At 44.2% G+C, this 23,724-nt stretch overlaps 1 protein-coding gene across 1 annotated transcript; it reads right to left on the bottom strand.

The window, feature by feature from the left end:
* Nucleotides 1-21,825: 21,825 nt before the first annotated feature.
* On the bottom strand, nt 21,826-22,923 carry LOC136514897 (transcription initiation factor IIB-like). Its single transcript, XM_066508608.1, has one exon. The coding sequence runs from the start codon at nt 22,827-22,829 to the stop codon at nt 21,894-21,896; it is 936 nt and encodes a 311-aa protein (XP_066364705.1). The 5' UTR covers nt 22,830-22,923; the 3' UTR covers nt 21,826-21,893.
* Nucleotides 22,924-23,724: the final 801 nt, after the last annotated feature.

Here is a 23,724-nt window from a genome sequence, read left to right as displayed (position 1 = left end):
ACCAACCTACCACTCTCCTATCAAGGGGTCCTAGGTCCTCTGTCTAAACTTGGACTCCAAGCCCCCACTCCTGAGTCCTGAACTCAGTGTGGTGCTTAGACCTCTACCATCTCTACCTCCAATCAGTCGGTCTAGAAAGAGCCAGATCCCACGACAGGAGAGCAACGAGCCTTTCTGCTCCCATAAGCAAGTATATGCTCAGGATAATAAGTCTGTGATATGACTACCATCCACATCAACGGACGGTCCTCAATCGACACAGGCGGAACAAGTGAAATCTGAGCCTCGCTCGAATGCCTAACCAAGTCTAGATCCAAAGTACCATTCCATCTGGTCTCTAATTATCATTCATATATATTCCATGTGATAGTAATATAATAACAACAACAATATCTTTCCTATCTCTCGCGAGTGATAGGTAATCACTTGACTTCTATCGGGTCCTATAGCATAGCAATCTACATGATCCTGACATACTAGTAGGACTCATAGGATAATGATATATATATATATATGCAAGTGGTTTTTATTCAACTCCTTAAAACTTAATGCACAAGCATAAGATAAAGTATAGAATAATATGAGTTATGCACCGGGGCTTGCCTGGGTAAGATATAACCGAAAAGTTAACATTTCCATCATGGTGACACTGATCATCAAGGCACCATCTTTTTCGCTACCTCAGTTGACTCCATGATCCATCGTTGTTCCTATTATGATATACGTGGATGCAACACAGAGATGTAAATAATGAACGACAACTACAACTCTAAATATGATTACACTCTGCAAGCTAACAAGCTAGGTTTAATGACTAATGTACTAGCCTACATATCCACGTTGTCGAATAAGGCGTTGTTTCTCGAAAAATATTCTAGTTTTAAAATCCCAAGGTGTTTTGGCATTTTATTGCTTAAACAAATATTTTCAAACTAGGGCTCATTTAGTTATCCTTAGTAAACTAATTATTATGAAGCTATAAAAATTACAGTGAACACCTAATAATGTTAGGAATTTACTGTGAAAGTTTCAGAGCCAACACTATTACCAATTTATCAAAACAATTCATACAAGTTTATATCTTATAATATTAAGCATCTTAAATTAATTAGATAACTCCTAAAAATATTATAAAACTATGTGAACAAAATATACTAGCAGATAGATCATGATTTTATGAACCTAACAAAATTAGTTTTACAATTTTTGATTAACTACACAATTTTATATTGAATTTACAAGTTTACCTTAGAAAATAAATTAGAAAATACATTAGAAAAAGGAAAGGGCCGGCAGCGACCCTTTTGGCCCGACAGCCTAGTATGGCGCGGCTCCTAGTACAGTGCGGCTAAGCACGTGTCGCAACGGCCACGCGCGCGGTGACCATGAACTCATGGCCGAGAGGTAGCTATAACAGAACCGACCAATTTATAAGAGCACAAGTACGAAAGCAATAACCAGAGTGATCAAACTGTCACACTTGAACCCTATATAAACCTAGGTAGTCAACTGAAACCACGAAAGATTTAAAACCAACTTACATACAACCAAGATCGTAGTGATTCAATATAACAAGCCACATGTTATATACATTTCACAAGTAGTTCACAAGTATCTCATACATCAGAGTTCACATAGTTATTACAACACGGGTTCACAAATAGCGGAAGCAAAGTAGTTTGGGACCATCACACACACTTAGTTCAAATACAAGCCAGTTCCATAATCATATTCAGCAAAAGCAATAGGATAAGATAACATAGAAGATCATGCCCATGATCTAGTCTTCATCTCCCGCATGGTGGAGACAATACTTGTAGTAGCCGTTATAGAGCACGTCATCTGCAATAAGAGGGAATAAACGCTGAGTACGAGAATGTACTCAGCTAGACTTACCCGTCGTAAACAAAAAATAAATAACACCAAGGAGTATGCAAGCCTTTTTGGTGGATTTTGCTTGACAACCATTTTGCATAAAAGCTTTAATGATACAAGAGTATATAACTTAAATTATTAGTTAAGCAGTAAGTTATCAATATTAAGCCTGTTAACTAGATTAGCACCTATACTAGAGCAAGCAATTGATTAACTCCAAACATTAGTAACAGTATCTGGTATAATATTGTAACATCGTCGTCATCATTATAACCATCAAGTTTAATTAAGTGTATCTACGTTGCTGCTGCTAAGTCAACTTCTCACTATCCGGGAGAGACGGCGATTCAAATCGATTCCTACCCAGCTAGGGGAATTAGTCCTAACACAAACCCAATCAACCTAATCAGTGGTTGCCTCAGGTCATCTTTGGTATAACTCAGGAATAAATTCACGGGTCCGTTCAGCGCCGTACTCTTAGGGAGTCCACTCTGCCAGGTGGTCAATCTCACCTTTAGACTTATGCCAATAGCTCCCCGCACATCCTTACTACCGTCAGAGTACGCACTTTCACTTTTTGACTCCTGACCTGAGTTGAGCTACTTGGCTTCACGGTCGGAATGAGTTATCCGGCCAACTAAGTGATAGGCATGCGTTCAACATGACATAAGGACATACAATGAATCGGTTCTTAACCGACACAGACGGGGATAGATCCACACCCAAGACCTCCTTGCCTTGTTGCTTCTCTATCGACATCCTACTCGGTCTCAATTCATTATTAACACATGGTTATTTTTCACGATAGCAAATATAGCCAACCGTGACCAGACATCATCCTAACTTCCTGGTGACAGGAAATCACCTGACTTTACCTATCTAAGCAAGGCTAAGCTTTGATTCACTCCTAGACCTAAATATGATTCAAGGTACGTGTATTGGACAAGGAATAGATATCTATGCAACAAGTGTTTGCATCTAGTTCCTATCACTTAATGCATCAAACATATAAAGATACTCAAAGTAATCATTTTTAAAACATAGGAGACTTAGAATGCTCTGGGGCTTGCCTTTCAGAAAAGAGGAAGGCTAGTGATCGGGACACTCAAGGCCTTCTTCCTCGTTGGCTCCTTCTTCTGGGGCCTAGGCCTCCGTCTCCTGAGCTTGTTGTTGCTCCTCCGGAAGTCCTTGCTCGAATTCTAGAAGCGTGACTCTCTCCGGAACACCTATTGCATGCATATGCATAGCATAAGAGTCATACATGCACAAGAGATGAAAGGTGGTGATGAAATGTACAGCCATATATAGATGAACACATGAATAACACAACGATACAAGATTAACATATGTTTTACTGATTAGGTGCTTATTTCTTTTAGAAAACAAGAACTACACACTCACCAAGCTCTAACAACCTAAGATAAAGTTGTTCATCTTTAGTAAGAGGTCTAGCACCTATAACTAACAATTTATCTTAATTAGCCTAGCATCTAAATCACCATATCAACTCATATAAAGCAAACAAGTCATTCACTGCATTCACAGATTCAAGGCTACAGACAACATCTGCTAGTTTAACTCATAACTAGAGTTGTACTAATCCAAAAGACATGCAACAAGATAATATGGAAAGCTTATGAAATTATCTACAATTCATATTTAAACATCTCAGCATGATTCCCAAGTTAACAAGGTCAAACTGGCACATTTATCAAATATAGTCCAGAAATTCCAGAGAGCTATAATTTCTGAAGACCAACTTTGAACAGGCATAACTCATAAACTATTTGGAAAATGCCATGAAAATTTAACAAAAGCTAGTTAAGTGAGTTATCTACAACTTTGTTATAGACAAGATTCATAGCAAACCTCATCTTCACCAGTTAATTTGCTTAACTCTAAAATCTATCCAGAAATTCACTATAAGTGAATTATAGTAAAAATGAATATCTTACTACATACAAGAATAGTACCATGAGCACTACCAATATTACCAACAGTTAACATACCTCAAATAAACACTAGAAAACATAGTGACCATTCCTAAATAAATTCTTTTGATACATTTATTAATTTATTTAGATAATTAGGTTAAATAATAAACACCTAGCCACATTGTATAGAAAATTCCACAAAAATTACTAGTAGCTTATATATGTCCCCAATAGACTACTGTATAATTTCACATCATTTGAACAAATATAACATCCTACACAAAAATGACAAACCAATAGGGCTTAAAATAGCATAAATAGGAAACCCTAGTGAAAAGTGTCAAGCAATAGATTTCATATTTTTCTTGGATTCATTACAGCACAAGAACATGGTGTAAAAATTTTCATGTCAATTGGATACATATTTTTCCCATGAAAAATAGCACAAGGATATAGGGTTGCTTTTAAAGAAATTTGTAACTAAATTATTAAGTATGCACTAGACTTGGAATTTTTATCATAGCTTAATAATATCAAGAAAACGTCCACTATAAAAATTTCACAATTAATGGAAGTACTAGAACTCTAGATATGAAATTCACAAGTTTCTACACACATAAAGAGCACCTTTGTATATTTATTTAATTCTAAAATTAAATTCATAGAGCATGTCCACTTTATAATTTTACCACACTTCTACACTTTATAAGCAACCCAACAAAATTTGGTTGACCTCAATTAGGACATTTCAAACCCTAGATATATTTTTCCAAAGTTAGCATGCAAATCAGGAAAGGAATACACAAAATTAAGTATTGCAGTCACTGACACTCAGGACCCACATGTTAGTGGACCCCATAGGTCAGCCTAACCAGAGCAGGGGACGGCAGTTGACCGACGATAGCTCACCAATGGCGAACCCTCCGGTGAAACCGACCCCACCATGGTGTTCTCCTCTCTCTCCCGCATCAATTCATATAGGTGGTTAGCATGGAGGTGCATTGGAGGTGGCTCGTCGCCGGCCATGGTAGCACGGCGGCGCGGCACGACGGTGCTCCGACCGTCTCCGGCCACAGCTGGTTTAGGCGAGGGGTGCAACAACTCCACGATGCTAAGGCGATACTACCAATGCTAATCTAGGGTTATGAGATGCTCTCAGAACACCTGGCCACAGAAAGGTCCACACGGTGGCGGAGCTCACTCCGGCAAGGCTCACACACCGACGACATCCGGGCGGTAGCGGTTAGACGGGATAGGATTAGAGCCACTATGAGGCACGGGGAAGACAATGCAGAGGAAAGGGGGCATGGAGGAGCGGTGGTGAGCTCAGGCCACGACGAGCTCACGCTTCGGTGAGGCACCAGTGATGGCGGCGGCGATAGGATTGGCCAATGGGCCCTCACTTTGGCTCGAATGAGACTGTGAAGGGGTCAAGGAAGTAGAGCAGAGCCCGGTGTGTCTACGGGTGCAAGCAATTGCGTGGAAACTGGCTGGCGGAGGAGCTACATGACGGCGACGTGCTCGATAGTAATGGCAGTGGCGCAACGCTGTGCTACCACATGCTCGGGCGAAGTGAATGGGCGCAGGCGAAGGTAGGAGATGAAGCCATGGGTACGTGGTGTCATCATGTCTACGATGGCCTAACAAGTGGGGGTAGCATCGGCGTATGGCCTCCACCTGTCGTGGGCGGCCAGCGTCGGTCGAGCATGACGGTCTGACGGAGATGGCCATCAGGCCCGCCATCAACCGACTGACAGCGTGTTTTCATCCCTCCAAACTCCAAATCAATGGCGAGTTAGCAAAATCTTCTTGAAGCAAAGTTGTAGAGATACGATAGGGCTACAACATTGCTTTAGAAAGTATCAACTAATTCTCAAAGGATCACGGTGAAAGGATCAAGATGCCCAAGAGGGGGGGTGAATTGGGCTAATTCTAAATTTTCTTGCAATAATCAAATCCTACGGATAGCCCAATTAACCCATTGTGCTTAGAAAAGTGTTTCTATCAAACTAACGCACAACGGACTTGCAACCTATGTTCCAAACTTACTCTAGCATGTCAATTCTATGAATGTAAAGACAAGTATTGAATTGCTCAAAGTAAATACTCAAAGTAAATGCTCAAAGTAAAGAGAGAGAGGAACACGGTGATGTTTTGCCGAGGTATAGGAGAGTCACCACTCCCCACTAGTCCTCGTTGGAGCACCTGCACAAGGGTGTAGCTCCCCCTTGATCCGCGCAAGGATCAAGTGCTCTCTACGGGTTGATTCTTCGACACTCCGTCGTGACGAATCACCCAAAGCCGCTCACAACTTGAGTTGGGTCACCCACAAGCTCCACCGGGTGATCACCAAGCTCTCAACCACCACCAAGCCGTCTAGGTGATGGCGATCACCAAGAGTAACAAGCACGAACTCTCACTTGACCACGCAAAGCCTAATGAGAAGATGGATGCACACTTTGCTACTCTTGATTCACTAATGAGGCTACTCTCTTGGATTCTTAAATCTCAATCACCTCACTAGGATCTTGCTCTTCTTAGCACTCACAAACGTGTTTCTCAGCTGTTGGAATAAGCAAAAGTGACTCCACACAAGAGTGGAGCTTCTATTTATAAGGCAGCCTGAAAAATGAACCGTTATGAGCTTCTGTGGGATGACCGGACGCTCCGGTCATGTTGACCGGACGCTCCGATCAGTTCAACCCGCGAGCCAGTGAAAATGTGTTGACCGGACGCTGGCAGGGTCCGGTCACCACTGATCGGATGCGTCTGGTCGCATGAAACCCTCACTGGATGCTTACTGGACTCGACCGGATGCTGAACCCTCAGGGTCCGGTCAGTACTGACCGGACGCGTCCGGTCACAGATTCCCTTCTCTGGAACCTTACTGGAGTCGACCGGACGCTGGCTCTCAGCGTCCGGTCACTTAATCGATCCAACGTCTGGTCACACCGAACGCTATCTGCTGATCAAATAAACTGACCGGACCCTGCGGCCAGCGTCCGGTCGCACCGGGGACAGCGTCCGGTCAGCATTTGACCCTCCATTCACTTCCAACTCTTGATCATATGTGAATGAAGTTTGCTCCAAAGGATCTTAGGCATTCATAGGAGCTACCTAGAGCTAGTTTTAACAAGTGTGCACCACACCTAACTCACTAGACTCAACTAGGTCAAGCTACCCGTTCATACCCCCCTTAATAGTACAGCCAAAGGAAAAACAAAGTCCTAAACTACTCTAAGTGTCACTCCAACTCCAATCGACACTTAGAACTAGTCATCCCAACCTAAGAAGTAGTGTCCTCCTGATAATGGCCTCTAGCACATGAGTTGTAGGAGTCAGGTCACTAGGGTTCCTGCTCGACCCCTCACCAAAGGGCTCCTTGAAGCAATGTCGCACCAAATCTATAGGGGGCACCATCCCTCCATGAGGACGCCTAGGAGGCTCTTGTTGTCCATAGCATACCTCATGCAACTTGATAGGTTGATCCTGTAGTCTCAGTATCTCCTGGGCCCTAAAGCTCATCACCCTGTAATCTCTGCCGTTGAATGCAAAATGAATGAAGTTGTGATGCGGATCAACGTAGAGTGAAGCATAAAACTGCCGGACCCAAGATGGTACATATACTCCTGTTCGGCCAATCAGATCTACGAGCCCCGATAAATATGACAAGTAGGGGCGGATGTGCTCTCTGGCTACTGCCACAATAGACTCTAAACTGTAGACTCTCTGTGATCTAAACACTGCCCCACTGTTCAGATATGTGTTGTAGAAGTCCTCCTGGAGCGGTGTGTAGAACCCCTCTGCTGCTCTCTCATCCCTCCTCGGAGGGAACCACACGTCGAACTCAACAAAACGTAGCTGGCGAACCTGCCTGGCTGTAGCGGCCCTCAAGTCAAGGTATACCACTGGAGGCGGACCCTGTGGTCTAAGCGGTGGGCGTGAACCCCTACGCTGTGTAGCTGGCCTCGGTGGAACTATAGCACTGGTCCGACCAGAGCGGCGTAGCTAGGGTGCCGGCTCGGTCTCCTCGGCCTACTGGCCCTCCTGAGTCTCCTGAGCTGGCTGAGGCTCTGCTGGTGGGGGCTGCTGCTGTGGCTCCTGCTAGGGCTCCCCCTGACGCTGAGGCTCCTCAATAGCTAGACGACGACCTACCATTATGACAGTCCTAGGTGGACTACCATGAAGTCGCTTAATCTCCCTCAGTCTGTCCTGCGCATCTAGTGCTAGCTGATCTGCTATGATGACTCCACTGCGGGCACCGCCTCTCTTGGCACGCTCTGTGGCCTCAGCAACAGCTGCTGCTCTCGCTATCTCTACGTCGGGGTACTTGCACTTCTTGGATGTCAACTGCTTTGTTTCCTTTCCCATCGGTCCTACAGGCTGGTGAGGCGGGGGCCTCCGATCGTCATCTCCCGGACCTCCACCAACGTTCTTGGTGCGAGCCATCTGATCTGACAAGAGGATGAACTGTCGTTGATGAAGATCAACTGTCAAACTGACACTCTTGAGGCTTGGCCTCGATCCTTACTCACGAGCTTGGCTCCGAGTTGACTGCCAACTGCCACAAGAACCTCAACAGCACTGACTCGCTGCACGATAGAATAGATGGATATACGAATAAATACAATATATCTAATAGATGCAAAAACCTAGGAAGCAAGCAATGTAGGTACGAAATTGAGACGACGGGCAAGCTACCTGACGAATCGGCGATCTGAGAAAAGGAATGACGTCACACAGGGGAACCCTCGGAACCGGCTGGAGCTAGGGTTACGAAGAACAGTGATGAACCGATGGCCCTAGATTATTTGAAATCAGTGCATTGCATTGCAATTTGATCTAAGAAAATCAACATTGGAACAAGGATCTAGCCTTACCAAAGAGGAGGTAGGCCTAGGGCACTGGAATCGGCCTTGAGTGACGCTCGGTGCCTGGGAGCCGACGGCGGCGCTGGCACAGAGAGGCTCGGTGGCTTGGACGCGCGGAGAGGCTCGGTAATGGGCTCCTCTGCGGCGGCACGGTGGCGAGCGAGGCAGGGGCGAGCGCAGGCAAGGGAGGCGCAGTGGCGTGCGTGGCTGGCACAAGGTGCTCGGCTATGGCGGCGCGGCGAGCTACGGCGGCGCGGAGGCTTGGGCGCGGGAGCGGCGGCGCTAGCTAGGGCTCGGCTTGGTCACAGCGGGATACGAGGAAAAGGGTACGGCGGTTCGGTTAAATAGATTCCCCAAACGTGACAAGAAAGAAAACGGAAAAGAGTCCTGAAGCCGCGCGGGATCCACTGACCGGACGCTCCGGTGGTAGCGACCGGACGCTACCACCCAGCGTCCGGTCGATTCCAGAGAGGTCCAATTCCTCTGGAATTGGGACCGGACGCGTCCGGTGGTCCATGACTGGACGTAGGCAGGGTCCGGTCAGTACAACCTGTTTCTTCACCAAACGACCGGACGCTAGATCCCTTCCTGACTGGACGCACAAATGCAGCGTCCGGTCACTCCTTCAGCAGCAGTTCACCTCCTGTGAACTGATCGGACGCTGGACAGCAGCGTTCGGTGCAGCGTCCGGTGCACCTTTTCTAGCAAATCTTCAAAGTTCCTTCGCGCTGCCTGTTCCCAATCAAGTCCCAACTTGAATAAGATCCAAATAAACACCAATTGGGACTGATGTGAGTGACCTCTCTCAAACCCTCATATTTTTTAAAATATTTTGCCTTAGGCTATAATTCTTTTTAAGAAAATAGGCAATAAGAGGGCAAATGGAACAAAACGACAAAACAACATTCATGCATATGCAATACTTGTAAGTAAGTCTAGTTGCTTGTCAAGTTTGATCTAAGGTTAAGCTTCTTCACACGCTTTTCGGTTGTTATCTTAACCATGTTAGACAAGCCCTATATGCATTGCCAAAAATTAAACATGTTGTATATTACAATGAATGCAAGGGACAACATAAGCTCAATTTTTAGTGAAGTTGCTAAAATCAAGTACATTGAGCTCATTCCGCAATCTACAAAATGTAGCCTCATCTAGCAGTTTAGTGAAGATATCCGCTAATTGATCTTCGGTTCTTACACCTTCTAGTGACATATCATTTTTAGCAACATGATCTCTTAGAAAGTGATGGCAGATATCTTGTGCTTGGTGCGAGAGTGTTGAACCGGATTATTTGCAAGTTTTACCGCACTTTCATTGTCGCACAAAAGAGGTACCTTTTCTAGAACTACACCATAGTCTAGCAAAGTTTATTTCATGTATAAAATTTGTGCACAACAAGCACCCGCGGCAATGTATTCCGCTTCGGCGGTGGACAAAGCCACACTATTTTGTTTCTTGGAGGACCAAGACACAAGTGATCTACCAAGCAAATGGCACCCTCCGGATGTGCTCTTTCTATCAACTTTGCATCCGACATAATCCGAATCGGAATAGCCAATTAATTCAAATAAAGCTCATTTGGGATACCAAAGGCCAATGCTTGGTGTGTGCTTAAGATGCCTAAAGATTCTTTTTATGGCAATTAAATATGTTTCCTTAGGACTAGCTTAAAATCTAGCACACATACACACACTAAACATGATGTCGGGCCTAGATGCAGTTAAATATAACAAGCTACCAATCATAGAAAGGTAGAGAGTTTGATCAACCAGGTTACCTCCCTCATCTAGGTCGAGATGTCCATTTGTAGGCATTGGTGTCTTGATTGGCTTACATTCATCCATCTTGAATCTCTTGAGAAGATCTTTTGTGTATTTCTCTTGAGAGATGAAGATGCCTTCTTTCATTTGCTTGACTTGAAAACCAAAAAAGAATGTAAGCTCACCAATCATTGACATCTCGAACTCCTTTGACATCAATTCACCAAATTCTTTGCATGAGTCTTCATTTGATGATCCAAAGATGATATCATCAACATATACTTGACAAATGAAGATATGTCCATCAAGCTTCTTGGTAAATAGTGTGGTATCGACCTTCTCAATAGTGAAGCCCTTCTCAATGAGGAAGTCCCGAAGACGCTCATACCAAGCTCTTAGGGCTTGCTTAAGCCCACATAGTGCCTTGAACAACCTATAAACATGATTAGGATATCTAGGGTCTTCAAACTCGGGAGGTTGATCAACATAGACTAGTTCATTAATAAAGCCATTTAAAAATGCACTTTTCACATCCATTTGATATAGTTTCATTTCATGATGTGATGCATATGCAAGAAGGATACGGATGGCTTCTAATCTTGCAACCGGTGCAAAGGTCTCTCCAAAATCCAAACCTTCAACTTGAGAGAACCCCTTTGCAACTAGTCTTGCCTTGTTCCTCACAACAACACCTTGATCATCTTGCTTGTTGTGGAACACCCACTTTGTTCTAATGACTCTTGCACCTTTTGGTCGCTCTTCAAGAGTCCAAACTTCATTGCGAGTGAAGTTGTTCAACTCTTCATGCATGGCATTTATCCAATCCGGATCTTTAAGAGCTTCTTCTACCTTGGTAGGCTCATAGCAAGAGATAAAAGAGTGATAAGCAATAAATGAAGCAAGTTTTTGAGATCGAGTCATTACACCCTTTGATGGACTCCCTATGATGAGATCTTGTGGATGATCTTGTAGGAGAGGTGTATTTCTTCTATTGACCACTTGAGGAGGAGGTTGTGGAGCATCAACATCTTGTGCTTGTACCACCATTTGCTCATGGGAGATATGAGTATCTTTATTTTCTACTCTCATATCTTTTTCACCATCTTGTGGTACACTTGATGAAGAAGGTTGGTTAATGACTTATACATTATCTTCATCATCTTTTGGCTTGATGTCTCCCACCGGAATATTCTTCATGGCCTCCCTCAATGGTTCATCACCTACATCATCAAGATTGTCATGCTCCTTGGGAGCCGTTAGATTCATCAAATTCCACATCATATGTTTCTTCAACCAAGCCGGTGGCATGATTAAATACTCTATATGCTTTGGACTTCAATGAGTAACCAATAAGAAAGCCTATATCACAACATCTTTGGAACTTCCCTAGGTGTTGCCGCTTCTTGTAGATGTAGCATTTGCAACCAAACACCCTAAATAATGAGACGTCCGGCTTCTTCCCATTGAGCAACTCATAAGGTGTCTTGCTAAGAAACTTTTGAAGGAATAGGTGGTTGGATGCATAACATGCGGTGTTGATTGCTTCCGCCCATAGAGCTTCGGGGGTGTTGTACTCATCTAGCATTGTCCTTGCAAGAGTGATCAAAGTCCGGTTCTTCCTCTCAACTACACCATTTTGTTGAGGAGTATAAGTTGCAGAGACTTCATGTTTGATTCCAACTTCAACACAATAGGCTTCAATATTTGTGTTGTCAAATTCTTTGCCATTGTCACTTCTAATCTTCTTGAGCTTCACTTCAAATTTATTTTGAGCTCTCTTGGCAAACTTCTTGAAGCAAGAAGCAACTTCGGATTTGTCATGAAGTAAGAACACCCATGTATACCTTGAATAGTCATCCACAATCACAAGACAATAGAGATTCCCTCCCAAACTCTTGTATGTTGTTGGTCCAAATAAATCCATGTGTAGGAGTTCTAGTACTCTTGTGGTTGACATGAAAGCTTTGGTTGGATGAGTGTTTACGACTTGCTTGCTGGCTTGACATGCACTACAAAGCTTGTCCTTCTCAAACTTCACATCCTTCAACCCTCTCACCAAATCATTCTTCATAAGCTTCTTGAGTGAGCTCATCCCAACATGAGCAAGTCTTCTATGCCATAGCCACCCAAGTGTTGTTTTGGTGAATAGGTAAGTCTTCAAGTTTGCATCTTCGGAGGTGAAGTCAACTAGATATAAGTTGTTGTATCTAAATTCATTGAATATCACTTGATTGTCATCTACCTTGGATACAACAACCTCCTTCTCGGTGAACAAGCATTGAAAGCCAAGATCACACAATTGCCCAACAGATAGCAAGTTGAAGCTCAATGAAGCAACATAGAGCACATTAGAGATGGAATGATCATTTGATATTGCCACTTTGCCCAATCCTTTAACCTTGCCCTTTGAATTATCTCCAAATGTTATTTTCTCTTGTCCATCTACATCTTCATCTAGTGAGGTGAACATACGAGGATCACCGGTCATATATTGAGTGCAACCACTATCAATTACCCAATGACTTCCACCGGTCTTGTAGTTCACCTACACACAAGAGATTCAAGCTTTAGGGATCCAAACTTGTTGAGGGCCCTTCACCTTCTCAACAAGTGACTTAGCCACCCAAATCTTCTTAGGCCTACTCTTGTTAGGAGGTCCTAAGAACATGACTTTTATCTTTCCACTAGAATCTTTTCTAAGCATGTAGTGAGCATTGAAAGCAAATGGTCTAGCATGCTTGGGCAAGGGTTGTGGCGGTGGAGTTTGACACTCATGAGCAAAGTGGCCTTCTTGTCCACACTCAAAACATCTCTTTAGCTTTGGCTTTGGCTTTGATTGTTGGTATTGAGCTTAAGCCTTCTTCTTCTCTACACTTGCCACATATCTAATGCCACTTCTATCCATCTTCATGATGGTGTTCATGGGTAGCTCACTTTGGAGATGCTTGCCTCTAGCAAACTTGCTCAATCCCACCTTGAGATGCTCTTTCTCCATCTTAAGCTTCTTGTTCTCTTCCTTGAGAACATCATTGTTCTTCTCTTCCTTGAGCTTCTTGTTTTCTTCTTTGAGCTTCTCATTCTCAAGGATCAACTCTTTGTCATCATCAAGAGTTTCTAGCACAATGGTGTTGTGGCTTTTCATCTCTTCAAGATCTTTCATGTGCTTCTCATTATCACTCTTGAGCTTGACATACTCATCATAGTCATTGCACTCAACCACTTGCTTGCCTTTGCTACTAGATCCATGCTCAATGCTTTCATCAATTAAATCATCACATGAAGTAGCTATATCAATCTTGACAACATGGTTAGTAGCATCATATGGCTCATTTGGTAAAAATTCTTGAGCAATAATAAGAGTATCATGATTGATCTTAAGAGTAGTGTATTCATCTTTTAGCTTGTTGTGACTAGTGATGAGCTCATTATGCACCCACTCAAGTTTATCATGTTTATCCTTAAGCTCTTTCTTAGAAGATTTGAGCTCCTTGAGTTTGGATGATATAGCATCATTAGTTTCTCTAAGCTCATCATTAGTCTTTTCCAATGTATCACACTTAGCTAAGAGTAAATCATTTTTAGCATCAAGCTTTTCATTTGTAGCTCTACTCTTTCTAATGATCTTAGTGTATTTTCTTAGTATTTTGACAAGGTCATCATATGTAGGTGAATCATCATCATCGCTATCGCTATCATCATCACTAGCATGCTCATCATCACTACTATCATCACTCTTAGTTACCTTGCGTTCACCCTTGGCCATAAGGCATAGGTGTGTAGAGGATGATGGCGATGGTGGCGGTGAAGATGCAAGATCAATAGCAATGGCAGTCACCTTCTCATTGTCACTATCATCATCGGATGATCCACTAGATGAATCAATGTCCGTGAGCCAATCACCGACGATGTAGGCCTTTCCACTCTTCTTCTTCTTGTGGAAGTCTCTCTTTTTGCCATCTCTCTTCTTGTATAGCTTGTTCTTCTTCTTCTCATCTTCATCTTCATTGCTTGAGTCATCTTTCTTGCCCTTGTTCTTGTTCTTGAACTTGTCTTTCTTGGGCTTTGTACATTGATGAGCTAGATGGCCAAGTTTGCCATAATTGTAGCAATCCATCTTGGAGATTGGCTTTCTTCTTGAGCTAGTGAAGAACTTCTTCTTCTTGCCGTCAAACTTGATGCCACTCTTGTTTAGCTTCTTTAGCATCTTGGTGGTCTTCTTCACCATGAGAGCAAGACTTTCTTCATCATCTTCATCACTTGAGCTCTCATACTCAAGTCTTGCCTTGCCCTTATCTTGGCTAGCTTTGAATGCTAAGTCCTTCTCTTTCTTGTTTGTAGAGGATGAGCCATCTTGTGGCGTGATGTGCATGTACATCTCATGAGCATTGATCTTTCCCAAGATTTATGTTGGTGTAGCGGTGGAAAGATCACCTTGATGTAGCACGGTCACAATGTGCCCATATTTGTCAATGGGGAGGACACTCAAGATCTTTCTTACAACATCGGATGGTGACATTTGAGTAAGTCCAAGCCCATTGACTTCCTCTACAAGAACATTTAAACGAGAATACATCTCATTAGCACTTTCTTTGGGAAGCATCTCAAAAGAATTTAGCTTTTTAATCACAAGATGATAGCGTTCCTCACGCTCACTCTTAGTTCCCTCATGGAGTGCACAAACATCCAACCATATAGCATGGGCGTCTTTGTGGTTCCTAACATGGTTAAACACATCTTTGCAAAGGCCTCTAAAGATGGTGTTGCGAGCCTTTGCATTCCATTTCTCATAATTAACCTCATCGCCTTGTAGGTTAGTAGCGTCCCGAGGTTTTGGGAAGCCTTGTGAGGCGGCTCTAAGAATACCAACGTCTAGAGCTTCTAAGTACGCCTCCATGCGGATTTTCCAATATGGAAAGTCATCTCCCTCAATCATAGGAGGAGGTCCATCCCCGTGAGACATCTTGCTCTAAGCGATTAAGCTTAAAACGTGAGTACGTAGCTCCGATACCAATTGAAAGGATCAAGATGCCCAAGAGGGGAGGGTTGAATTGGGCTCATTCTAAATTTTCTTGCAATAATCAAATCCTACGGATAGCCCAATTAACTCCTTGTGCCTAGAAAAGTGTTTCTATCAAACTAACGCACAACGGACTTGCAACCTATGTTCCAAACTTACTCTAGCATGTCAATTCTATGAATGTAAAGATAAGTATTGAATTGCTCAAAGTAAATACTCAAAGTAAATGCTCAAAGTAAAGAGAGAGAGGAACGCGGCGATGTTTTGCCGAGGTATCGGAGAGTCGCCACTCCCCACTAGTCCTCGTTGGAGCACCCACGCAAGGGTGTAGCTCCCCCTTGATCCGCGCAAGGATCAAGTGCTCTCTATGGGTTGATTCTTCGACACTCCATCGCGGCGAATCACCCAAAGCCGCTCACAACTTGAGTTGGGTCACCCACAAGCTCCGCCGGGTGATCACCAAGCTCCCAACCACCACCAAGCCATCTAGGTGATGGCGATCACCAAGAGTAACAAGCACGAACTCTCACTTGACCACGTGAAGCCTAACGAGAAGATGGATGCACACTTTGCTACTCTTGATTCACTAATGAGGCTACTCTCTTGGATTCTCAAATCTCAATCACCTCACTAGGACCTTGCTCTTCTTGGCATTCACAAACGTGTTTCTCAGCTGTTGGAATGAGCAAAAGTGACTCCACACAAGAGTGGAGCTTCTATTTATAAGGCAGCCTAAAAAACGAACCGTTTGAGCTTCTGCGGGGTGACCGGACGCTCCGGTCATGTTGACCGGACGCTCCGGTCAGTTCAACCCGCGAGCCAGTGAAAATGTGTTGACCGGATGCTGGCAGGGTCCGGTTGCATGAAACCCTCACTGGATGCTTACTGGACTCGACCGGACGTTGAACCCTCAGGGTTCGGTCAGTACTGACCGGACGCATCCGGTCACAGATTCCCTTCTCTAGAACCTTACTGGAGTCGACCGGACGCTGCCTCTCAGCGTTCGGTCACTTAACCGATCTAGTGTCCGGTCACACCGAACGCTATCTGCTGATCAAATGAACTGACCGGACCCTACGGCCAGCGTCCGGTCGCACCGGGGCCAGCGTCCGGTCAGCATTTGACCCTCCATTTACTTCCAACTCTCGATCATATGTGAATGAAGTTTGCTCCAAAGGATCTTAGGCATTCATAGGAGCTACCTAGAGCTAGTTTTAACAAGTGTGCACCACACCTAACTCACTAGACTCAACTAGGTCAAGCTACCCGTTCATACCCCCTTAATAGTACGGCCAAAGGAAAAACAAAGTCCTAAACTACTCTAAGTGTCACTTCAACTCCAATTGACACTTAGAACTAGTCATCCTTAACCTTGTCGTCTATCCTTTGAAAACCGAAATGATTTCCATCGTAGGGGCATGACCATCTCGATTGCCTAATCGATCTCCATTACCATGACCTAACTAAATTGCCTCTGCAAAACACACGTTAGTCATAGTAATATTGTATTGACATTAATCACTAAAATCCAACTAGGGGCCTAGATGCTTTCACACGGGTTACACCAACCCAAAGTCAGCCACGTCAAACTGTAAATGCAGCTATGACTTAGAAAATTTTCTAAGTGCTAACTCAGCACCCAAATCTGACTTGTGGGCCATGTTTGGGACTGTTCCACATATTTTTAAGACTTGGCCTCTAAACAAAGTTTGTTCCATATATAATTTGCTACAACTTTTCTTTAGGTTGCTCAGCCATGCAAAGCTTCTAACTTGCAGTTCATAAAAGGTCAAACAAATTTGTTCCCTAGGTCAAACTGAACACATCAAGACTTAGGGGCTTGATTAGGTGAAATGTTCTACACAAACATTATTTCATTAGGCATCCTAAGTGTAGCTAAGGTATTTTAGTTACCAACATCACCCACTTGCACTCAATCACACATGATCATAAGCATACGTATACGAAAAACATAAAACACAAGTCATGTTTCACATGTTTCAATTGCACGTTTCATATGAAAATGCTTATGCATGAATGAATGATGCTTATGCTCATGCAATGCAAGTGTAGTTATGCAAACCAAACACCTAGGGTGTTACAGTAGCAACTTGTGATGCACACACATTTTAAAGCGAAGCAAAGGATGCCGATCATCTCAACCGAAGTTCAACCAATCCTACTAACCTAAAGTCAACACTACCAGCTAGCTAGCGGAGCAATTGTCATGACCCGAGAGCAACCAGAGAGGGAGATGCAAGGATGCCAACTTGGGTTCGTTGCTGGAGTGCTGGTTCACGAACAGAGCACCAACAACACGGTTACAACGCGTTCTAAGGAGGTTTGGCCAATTTTTACGAGAGCAACGTGACATCCAACACAACTTCGACCTACACCATGCTCATGTACTCACTTTGATGCAATCAACAATACCAAAACATGCAGCTAGTGTTTAAACATTTTTGTTAGAAATTAAATGTCAAGATAGCATTGTCTTACTACTTTTTCATACCTAGGAAGTTCAGGATTTCAATTGAGGCTAAGTAACCATTAACTCTTTTGTCGTAATTTTTAATAGATCTAAACCTTGTTAACTTCAACCAACAAATACTTCATGCAATAGTCCATACCTTATACTAACTCGTAGGAGCAAAATATTTAAGCACCATTTAACTATTTTGCTCAATATAATTCGCCAAAAATGATATTTTAACAATAGTTCAAGTGTTTGTCGACTTAACGAAAAGAGCTTATCTTAACGTAAAATTTGATTTTTGAGCTCCCAAAACACTAGTTAACAACATTTATTTTCCAAAAGTTAAAGTTGCATTTCCATCTACTAAACTTTTACTTCAATTTTTATTTAAGTACTAAGTACAAGTTATGTTTGATCCTTGTTCCTAGAAATTGTTTTTTTGCCTCACGTGCGTTATAAAATTTTAAAACCCTAAAACTTGTTAGGCTAATCCTTCTCGGACCTAAATCTCGGTGCTAAGCAAACTCTAAACACCAGGGGTGTTACAGCTGGTGGCTTGCTTCAGTAGCCTGTTGCTCTCTGTGTTGAGCTTAGCCTGTGTGGAGAGGCGAACCATAAGAGGCACTAGTCTAGGATGGTCAATTCCCATCTCAACTTGCTCATGAGGCAAGCATCACTCTAGAGAGAGTCAGATGCCAAGTCACCAATATTACCTCCCCCTACCCACTTATGACCTAGGGCCTCTTTGGCAAGACTTATGCTGGCATCGACTACACCACTAGAATTATATTGTACCACACTATAGCTAAAGGCATAAAGTTGGTGAAGCCCTCAAATTTTGGCCTCTCCATCTTTCTAGTGTATTTTGGGCTGGAGAAAGAAAAGGAGCATTTGTTACAGTGCACTAAACAATGATGCTGCACTGTGCCTGTCAAAAAGAAGCTGAAGGCCGAGAAACCACTGTCAAAGGAGGCCCTAGCTGCTCGCCTCAAGGTCTGTTTGTCTCTGTTTTTTTGCTGGTTTCTACCAGCCAAAAGCCAAAAGGTGAAACAAACAATCCAATTGTTGAACTGGCTTTTGAAAAGCTTAAAGGCTGGCTTTGAGAAAATGAACTAAAAGATGAAAAGCATGGTGAGAGGAGTTTTTCCTTTTGGTGTGCTAAGAATCTAAAATTTATTACAAAAGCGCATAACAAAAAGCCAACAGCCACGACAAGTTACACAAGCGAACCTGCGGGATCAGGAAAAGCCTTGGCTTGCGACCGCCTCGCCCTAGCGAGACTCACAACCACCACCGCCGCCGCTGCCACTGCCGCCGACGCTGCCACCGCTGTCTCTACCACCGCTTGTCCCCCTGCCTTCCCCCTTCGGCATCTCGTCGGAAGCCAGAGGGAGTGGGGATCCATCGTTTTAATAAGTTTTCTTAGTAGATCGAGTCATTAGGGTTAGGGTCTCTTCATGTCAAGTTTCTTGGTACTAGGGATTTATCTCCTCCTCCTCCTCCCGGCGACGGTGAGGGGGCAGGGTGGATTCGTTTTCTCCATGGTGGCTCTGTTGAAGATGAGGACGACAACGGCGTCAGCAACTTCCTCGGCATGACGGCATGGAGACTTGTTTTTCTGAACGGTGACATCAAGACGGAGATGATGTCGCCACTATGGAATAATTTTCTCCTGTCTCTTCTCTGTTTTGTTGTGGTTAGATCTAACCATGATGAAGGACTAGGGAGAACAAGTTTCAGATCAGTCTTCCTTATTCTTCGGTGGTAGAAAGAAGAAGAGAAACACATGAAAGAAGAAGTTTCTCAACTTCGCCTGCAAGAATGTTGGCCATCGTTCGTTGGGCATCTGTTCTCAGGATTTTTTACCGAGTGTTTTCTTATGCGGTCATCCATACAAATCTTCATACAGGTTTGGATTTAAGATTTGGAGCTATACAAAGCGTGGGTATAACTTAGATGATCAGTTTCTGGATATACGTATTACAGAGTCATACAATTCTTCTTTCATCTAAAAAAAGACACAAGCCAGTAAGCCAACTTGTAATTGAAAAAATGGGGTTGAGCCCATCCCAATTAAAACCAAGGAGGATAATTAGCTCAGTATTAGCGCACACACGGATCCAGCTAACCACAGAACTTGTTGGTCTCAATTAACGCATAGGATTGTTTGCTAGTTTCATCAAATTCTCCAATGAAATAGGGTCTTAATATTGCATTTATTTGAGCTTGTAGATGCTATTCTATTTTTTATAATTTGAATTAGAGAAAATTAACTTCAACAAATATAAAAATAAATTATAACTTGGAACAGAAAAAGTATTAATTTCTAATACACTAACTAACTTCAATCTGTTGGGAGTACTTCCACACATTAACAACTGAAGTAAGCAAATGAGCCCACTGAAATAATCTACTCTAGTCTCGGACTTCGGAATAAAAAGGTTTCCAGTCTATTCAAGCTACTCTAAAATAAAAATACTACTCCATCTATCCTATAATATAGTGTATTCAAGCATTCAAAAACTATACACAAATATAAAGGATTCTAGGGGATTATATTAAATAGTTGTATAAATTTGGTAGATATTATATTGCTACTGTCATTTATCGATCAATCACCATTATGATTTTGATGATAGCGTCCGATTAGAAAATAAAAGAAGGATACATGCATCTTTTGTGTTATCTCTTAATCCATCTTGAAATCTATAAAATAATACATTATAGAACAGAGAAAGTACTTATCTTCTAAAGTTTGCCCCCCCACATAACAAAGGATGTAAATTTGAATTATTATGCATACATTGCATTATTTAGAGTCTCTTTGGCATGGCTCTGGCTTCTTAGAGCTCTTTTCGTGAAGCCATGCCAAACGTGCATTAAAAAAACAGCTCCTTGCAAGAAGTCTAGATGAGCCAAAACTGTTTTCATACTATGCCGGAGTTGCAAAAATATGGCTTCTCTCATGGCTTGGCTTTTGTAGGCTCCTCGTACTTAGCATTAATTATTACCGAGCCGTTTTTGTTAAATAAATTCCAAAACGATTTTAGCTTCAGAAGCTGCTCTAGTAGAACCCGAAGAGAGCCCTGTCACATTGGTCTTAATTAAAATATATGTTTTGGACAGGAGTTTGTTTTTATTAAAATGTTTTTTTGGACAGGAATTTGGTCAAAATTCTAGCCAGGCCTTTCCAGCCCTGGCCTGGGCCATGAGCAGGTCTATCGAAGAGCAGTAGCACTGTGAATGAGTTATCAGTTCATCACAGACACTGTAACGTGAGAACAGTCAAGCTTGTTGGCCCCGTTCGGCTTACCCGTATTCAACTTATTCAGCTTCTTTTTTCAGTTAGGATAGTGTTTTTCTCTCACATCAGTCAAAACAGTATTTTTCAGTCAGTTTCAGCCAAAATTCTATCAACCGAACGGGGCCAATGCAGCAGCAGCCACACCAACTAACATGGCTTAATAACATCAGTGCAGCAACAACCCCCTGCCAGTTCCTTTCAATGGATTGATATGCATGTCAAGTACTAACTCGGTGTAGTACTAGTCGAGTAACTTCCCTCAATGCCATGCCAGACATGCATCATCCTGGACATCAATTCGTCAGATTCCCACAAGAACAAGCTTCCCGTTTTGCATCCATGCCGCCAAGACATGCATGAGTTATGTAATCACGAAGTCATTCATGAATCGTGATCACTTGGCATTCAGCAAGCATCTCAGATGATCGGTCCATGAATTTGGATTCACTCGAATCAAAGCACGGATTCACGAATGAATGGTACTTAGAATCGAAGTCCAACAGAAAATTAACAATTCACAGGTTCACGCACACGTTCTGGTTGCTAGGAACACGGACATGTAAAAAACATGCACCATGATGCCAAGAACCAAGAACACGGCCGTCGGCCGACATGCCAAGATCGCCAGGAAACGCATCCAAAAGGACACGCGCCTTCTAGGCGAAGAGCATGTCCGCGTGCGGGGTGAGGTCCTTGTGCGCCTCCTTGATGGTGGCCTCGGCGACGCCGGTGGCCATGGACACGTCGCGGACGGTCTTGCCGGCGCCGGCGCGCTGCACGACCATGTAGCTGATGGCGGCCGCGATGGACTCGGGGTTGCGCCGGACGTCGAGGCCGTTCTCGAGCCTCCGCGCGGCCTCCTGCGCGGCGCGCATCTCCTGGTTGCCCATCCCGAGCCGGGAGCAGAAGCGGCGCATGTAGTCGGCGGCGCGGACGACGCCGATGTCCATCACCTGCCCGGCCTCCTCCCCGAGCACCTTCTTGATGAGCGTGGTCATCTTGCCGATCTCCTTCTTGGCGGCGGCGCCGGCGGCGGTAACCGTGGCCAGCTCCTTGTACGTCCGCGGCTTGCCCTCGTTGCGGCACGCGACGTAGAGGCACGCGGCGTAGAACACGTCCCGCTTCTTGCCCCTGGTGGGGCACGCCTTGGCCTCGTCCAGCCTCTTGTAGACGTCCTTCGCGCGGTCCCGGATGGTGGCGACGAGGCCGAGGCGGTCCGCCATGTCAGCGATGGCGTGGAACGCATCCACCAGCGTCTGCTCGTGGTCCGCGCCGCCGCCGCCGGCGCTGACCCGCATCCTCGGAAGCGCGTGGCCGCCCTCGCCGTGCGTCTTCTGCGGGCCGGCGTAGGCGATGCGGGTGACGAGCGGCGTGTTGGAGAGGAACGGGTCGTTGGGACCGCCGACGCGGCTCGGGTCGAGGTCCTCGCCGCCGCCGCCGTCGGCGAAGTTGCGCCACTCGGAGCCCTCGTCGATGTAGTGCGCCTCCAGGACGAGCGCGCACTCGGTGCAGATAGTGTCGCCGGTGGCGTGGTCCAGCACCACCTCCGTCGTGCGGTGGCAGTCCGGGCAGTAGACCGACTCGTCAGCCATGGTTATTGCTGAGAGTCTTCAGTTACCGGGACAAGGCTTGGGGGCGAGCGGGGAGGCTGGCAAGGGCGAGGGCGAGGCTCGTGCTGTGGTGCAGATCAACTCGATGGAAGTTGCAGCGGCGGCGCGGCGGAGTTGGGGATTAGTTCGTGAGGAGGAGGGGTCGGCTGAATTTATAGACGGGTTAGGTCGGTTGCTCCGGGGATTAGGGGATCCACGGGTCAAAGTCGGTGTCGGAAAGCGAGGAGGGATCGGAGTCGAACGCCCGAAAAAAAAAACCGTGGAGCAATGGCTCCGATCGGTCGGATGAAAGATGCTCGGCAGCTCCTGCGTGATGTGCCAATCGGCTCACGGCTACGTTGTGTATAACCCATTTTTTTTAGGGACTCGCAACAATACAAGCAAGAGCTCAACTTGTTCGCTGGGATTGTTTCTTTGGCTTATAAATCGGCTAATACTGTTTTGTTGTGAGAGAAAAATACTATATCATAACTGATAAGCATGACTGATATGATGAAGCGAATAGAGTGATGAATCACCACCTATCTTGATATCTTAGGTCCTGGATACATTAGCTGACAGTGGTTAGCTAGCTAATAACACATAGCTAATATTAGCTGACTAACAATTGGCTGCTAGCTATTAGCTATGGGGGTGTTTGGATACACTCCTCAGGAATGATTTAGCTCAAGTTATTCTTGGAGCAAAGAAGTCTTATGAACCTCACATTAGTCAATGGCTAGAGAATTATGTGTAATAGCTATGATTTTCTTTGTAACTTTTTTTTTATCATAATGCTTGTTGTAAACTATTGCTCTTTTATTAATAAAAGCACAGTAGGGGCTTGCACCCTTCTGTTTTTCTCAAAAAAAATTAATGAGATGGTTATTTCTCCACC

This window comes from Miscanthus floridulus, chromosome 17, assembly GCF_019320115.1.
Source record: "Miscanthus floridulus cultivar M001 chromosome 17, ASM1932011v1, whole genome shotgun sequence".
Lineage (NCBI taxonomy): Eukaryota > Viridiplantae > Streptophyta > Magnoliopsida > Poales > Poaceae > Miscanthus > Miscanthus floridulus.
This window is presented reverse-complemented; position numbering and strand designations above follow the sequence as displayed.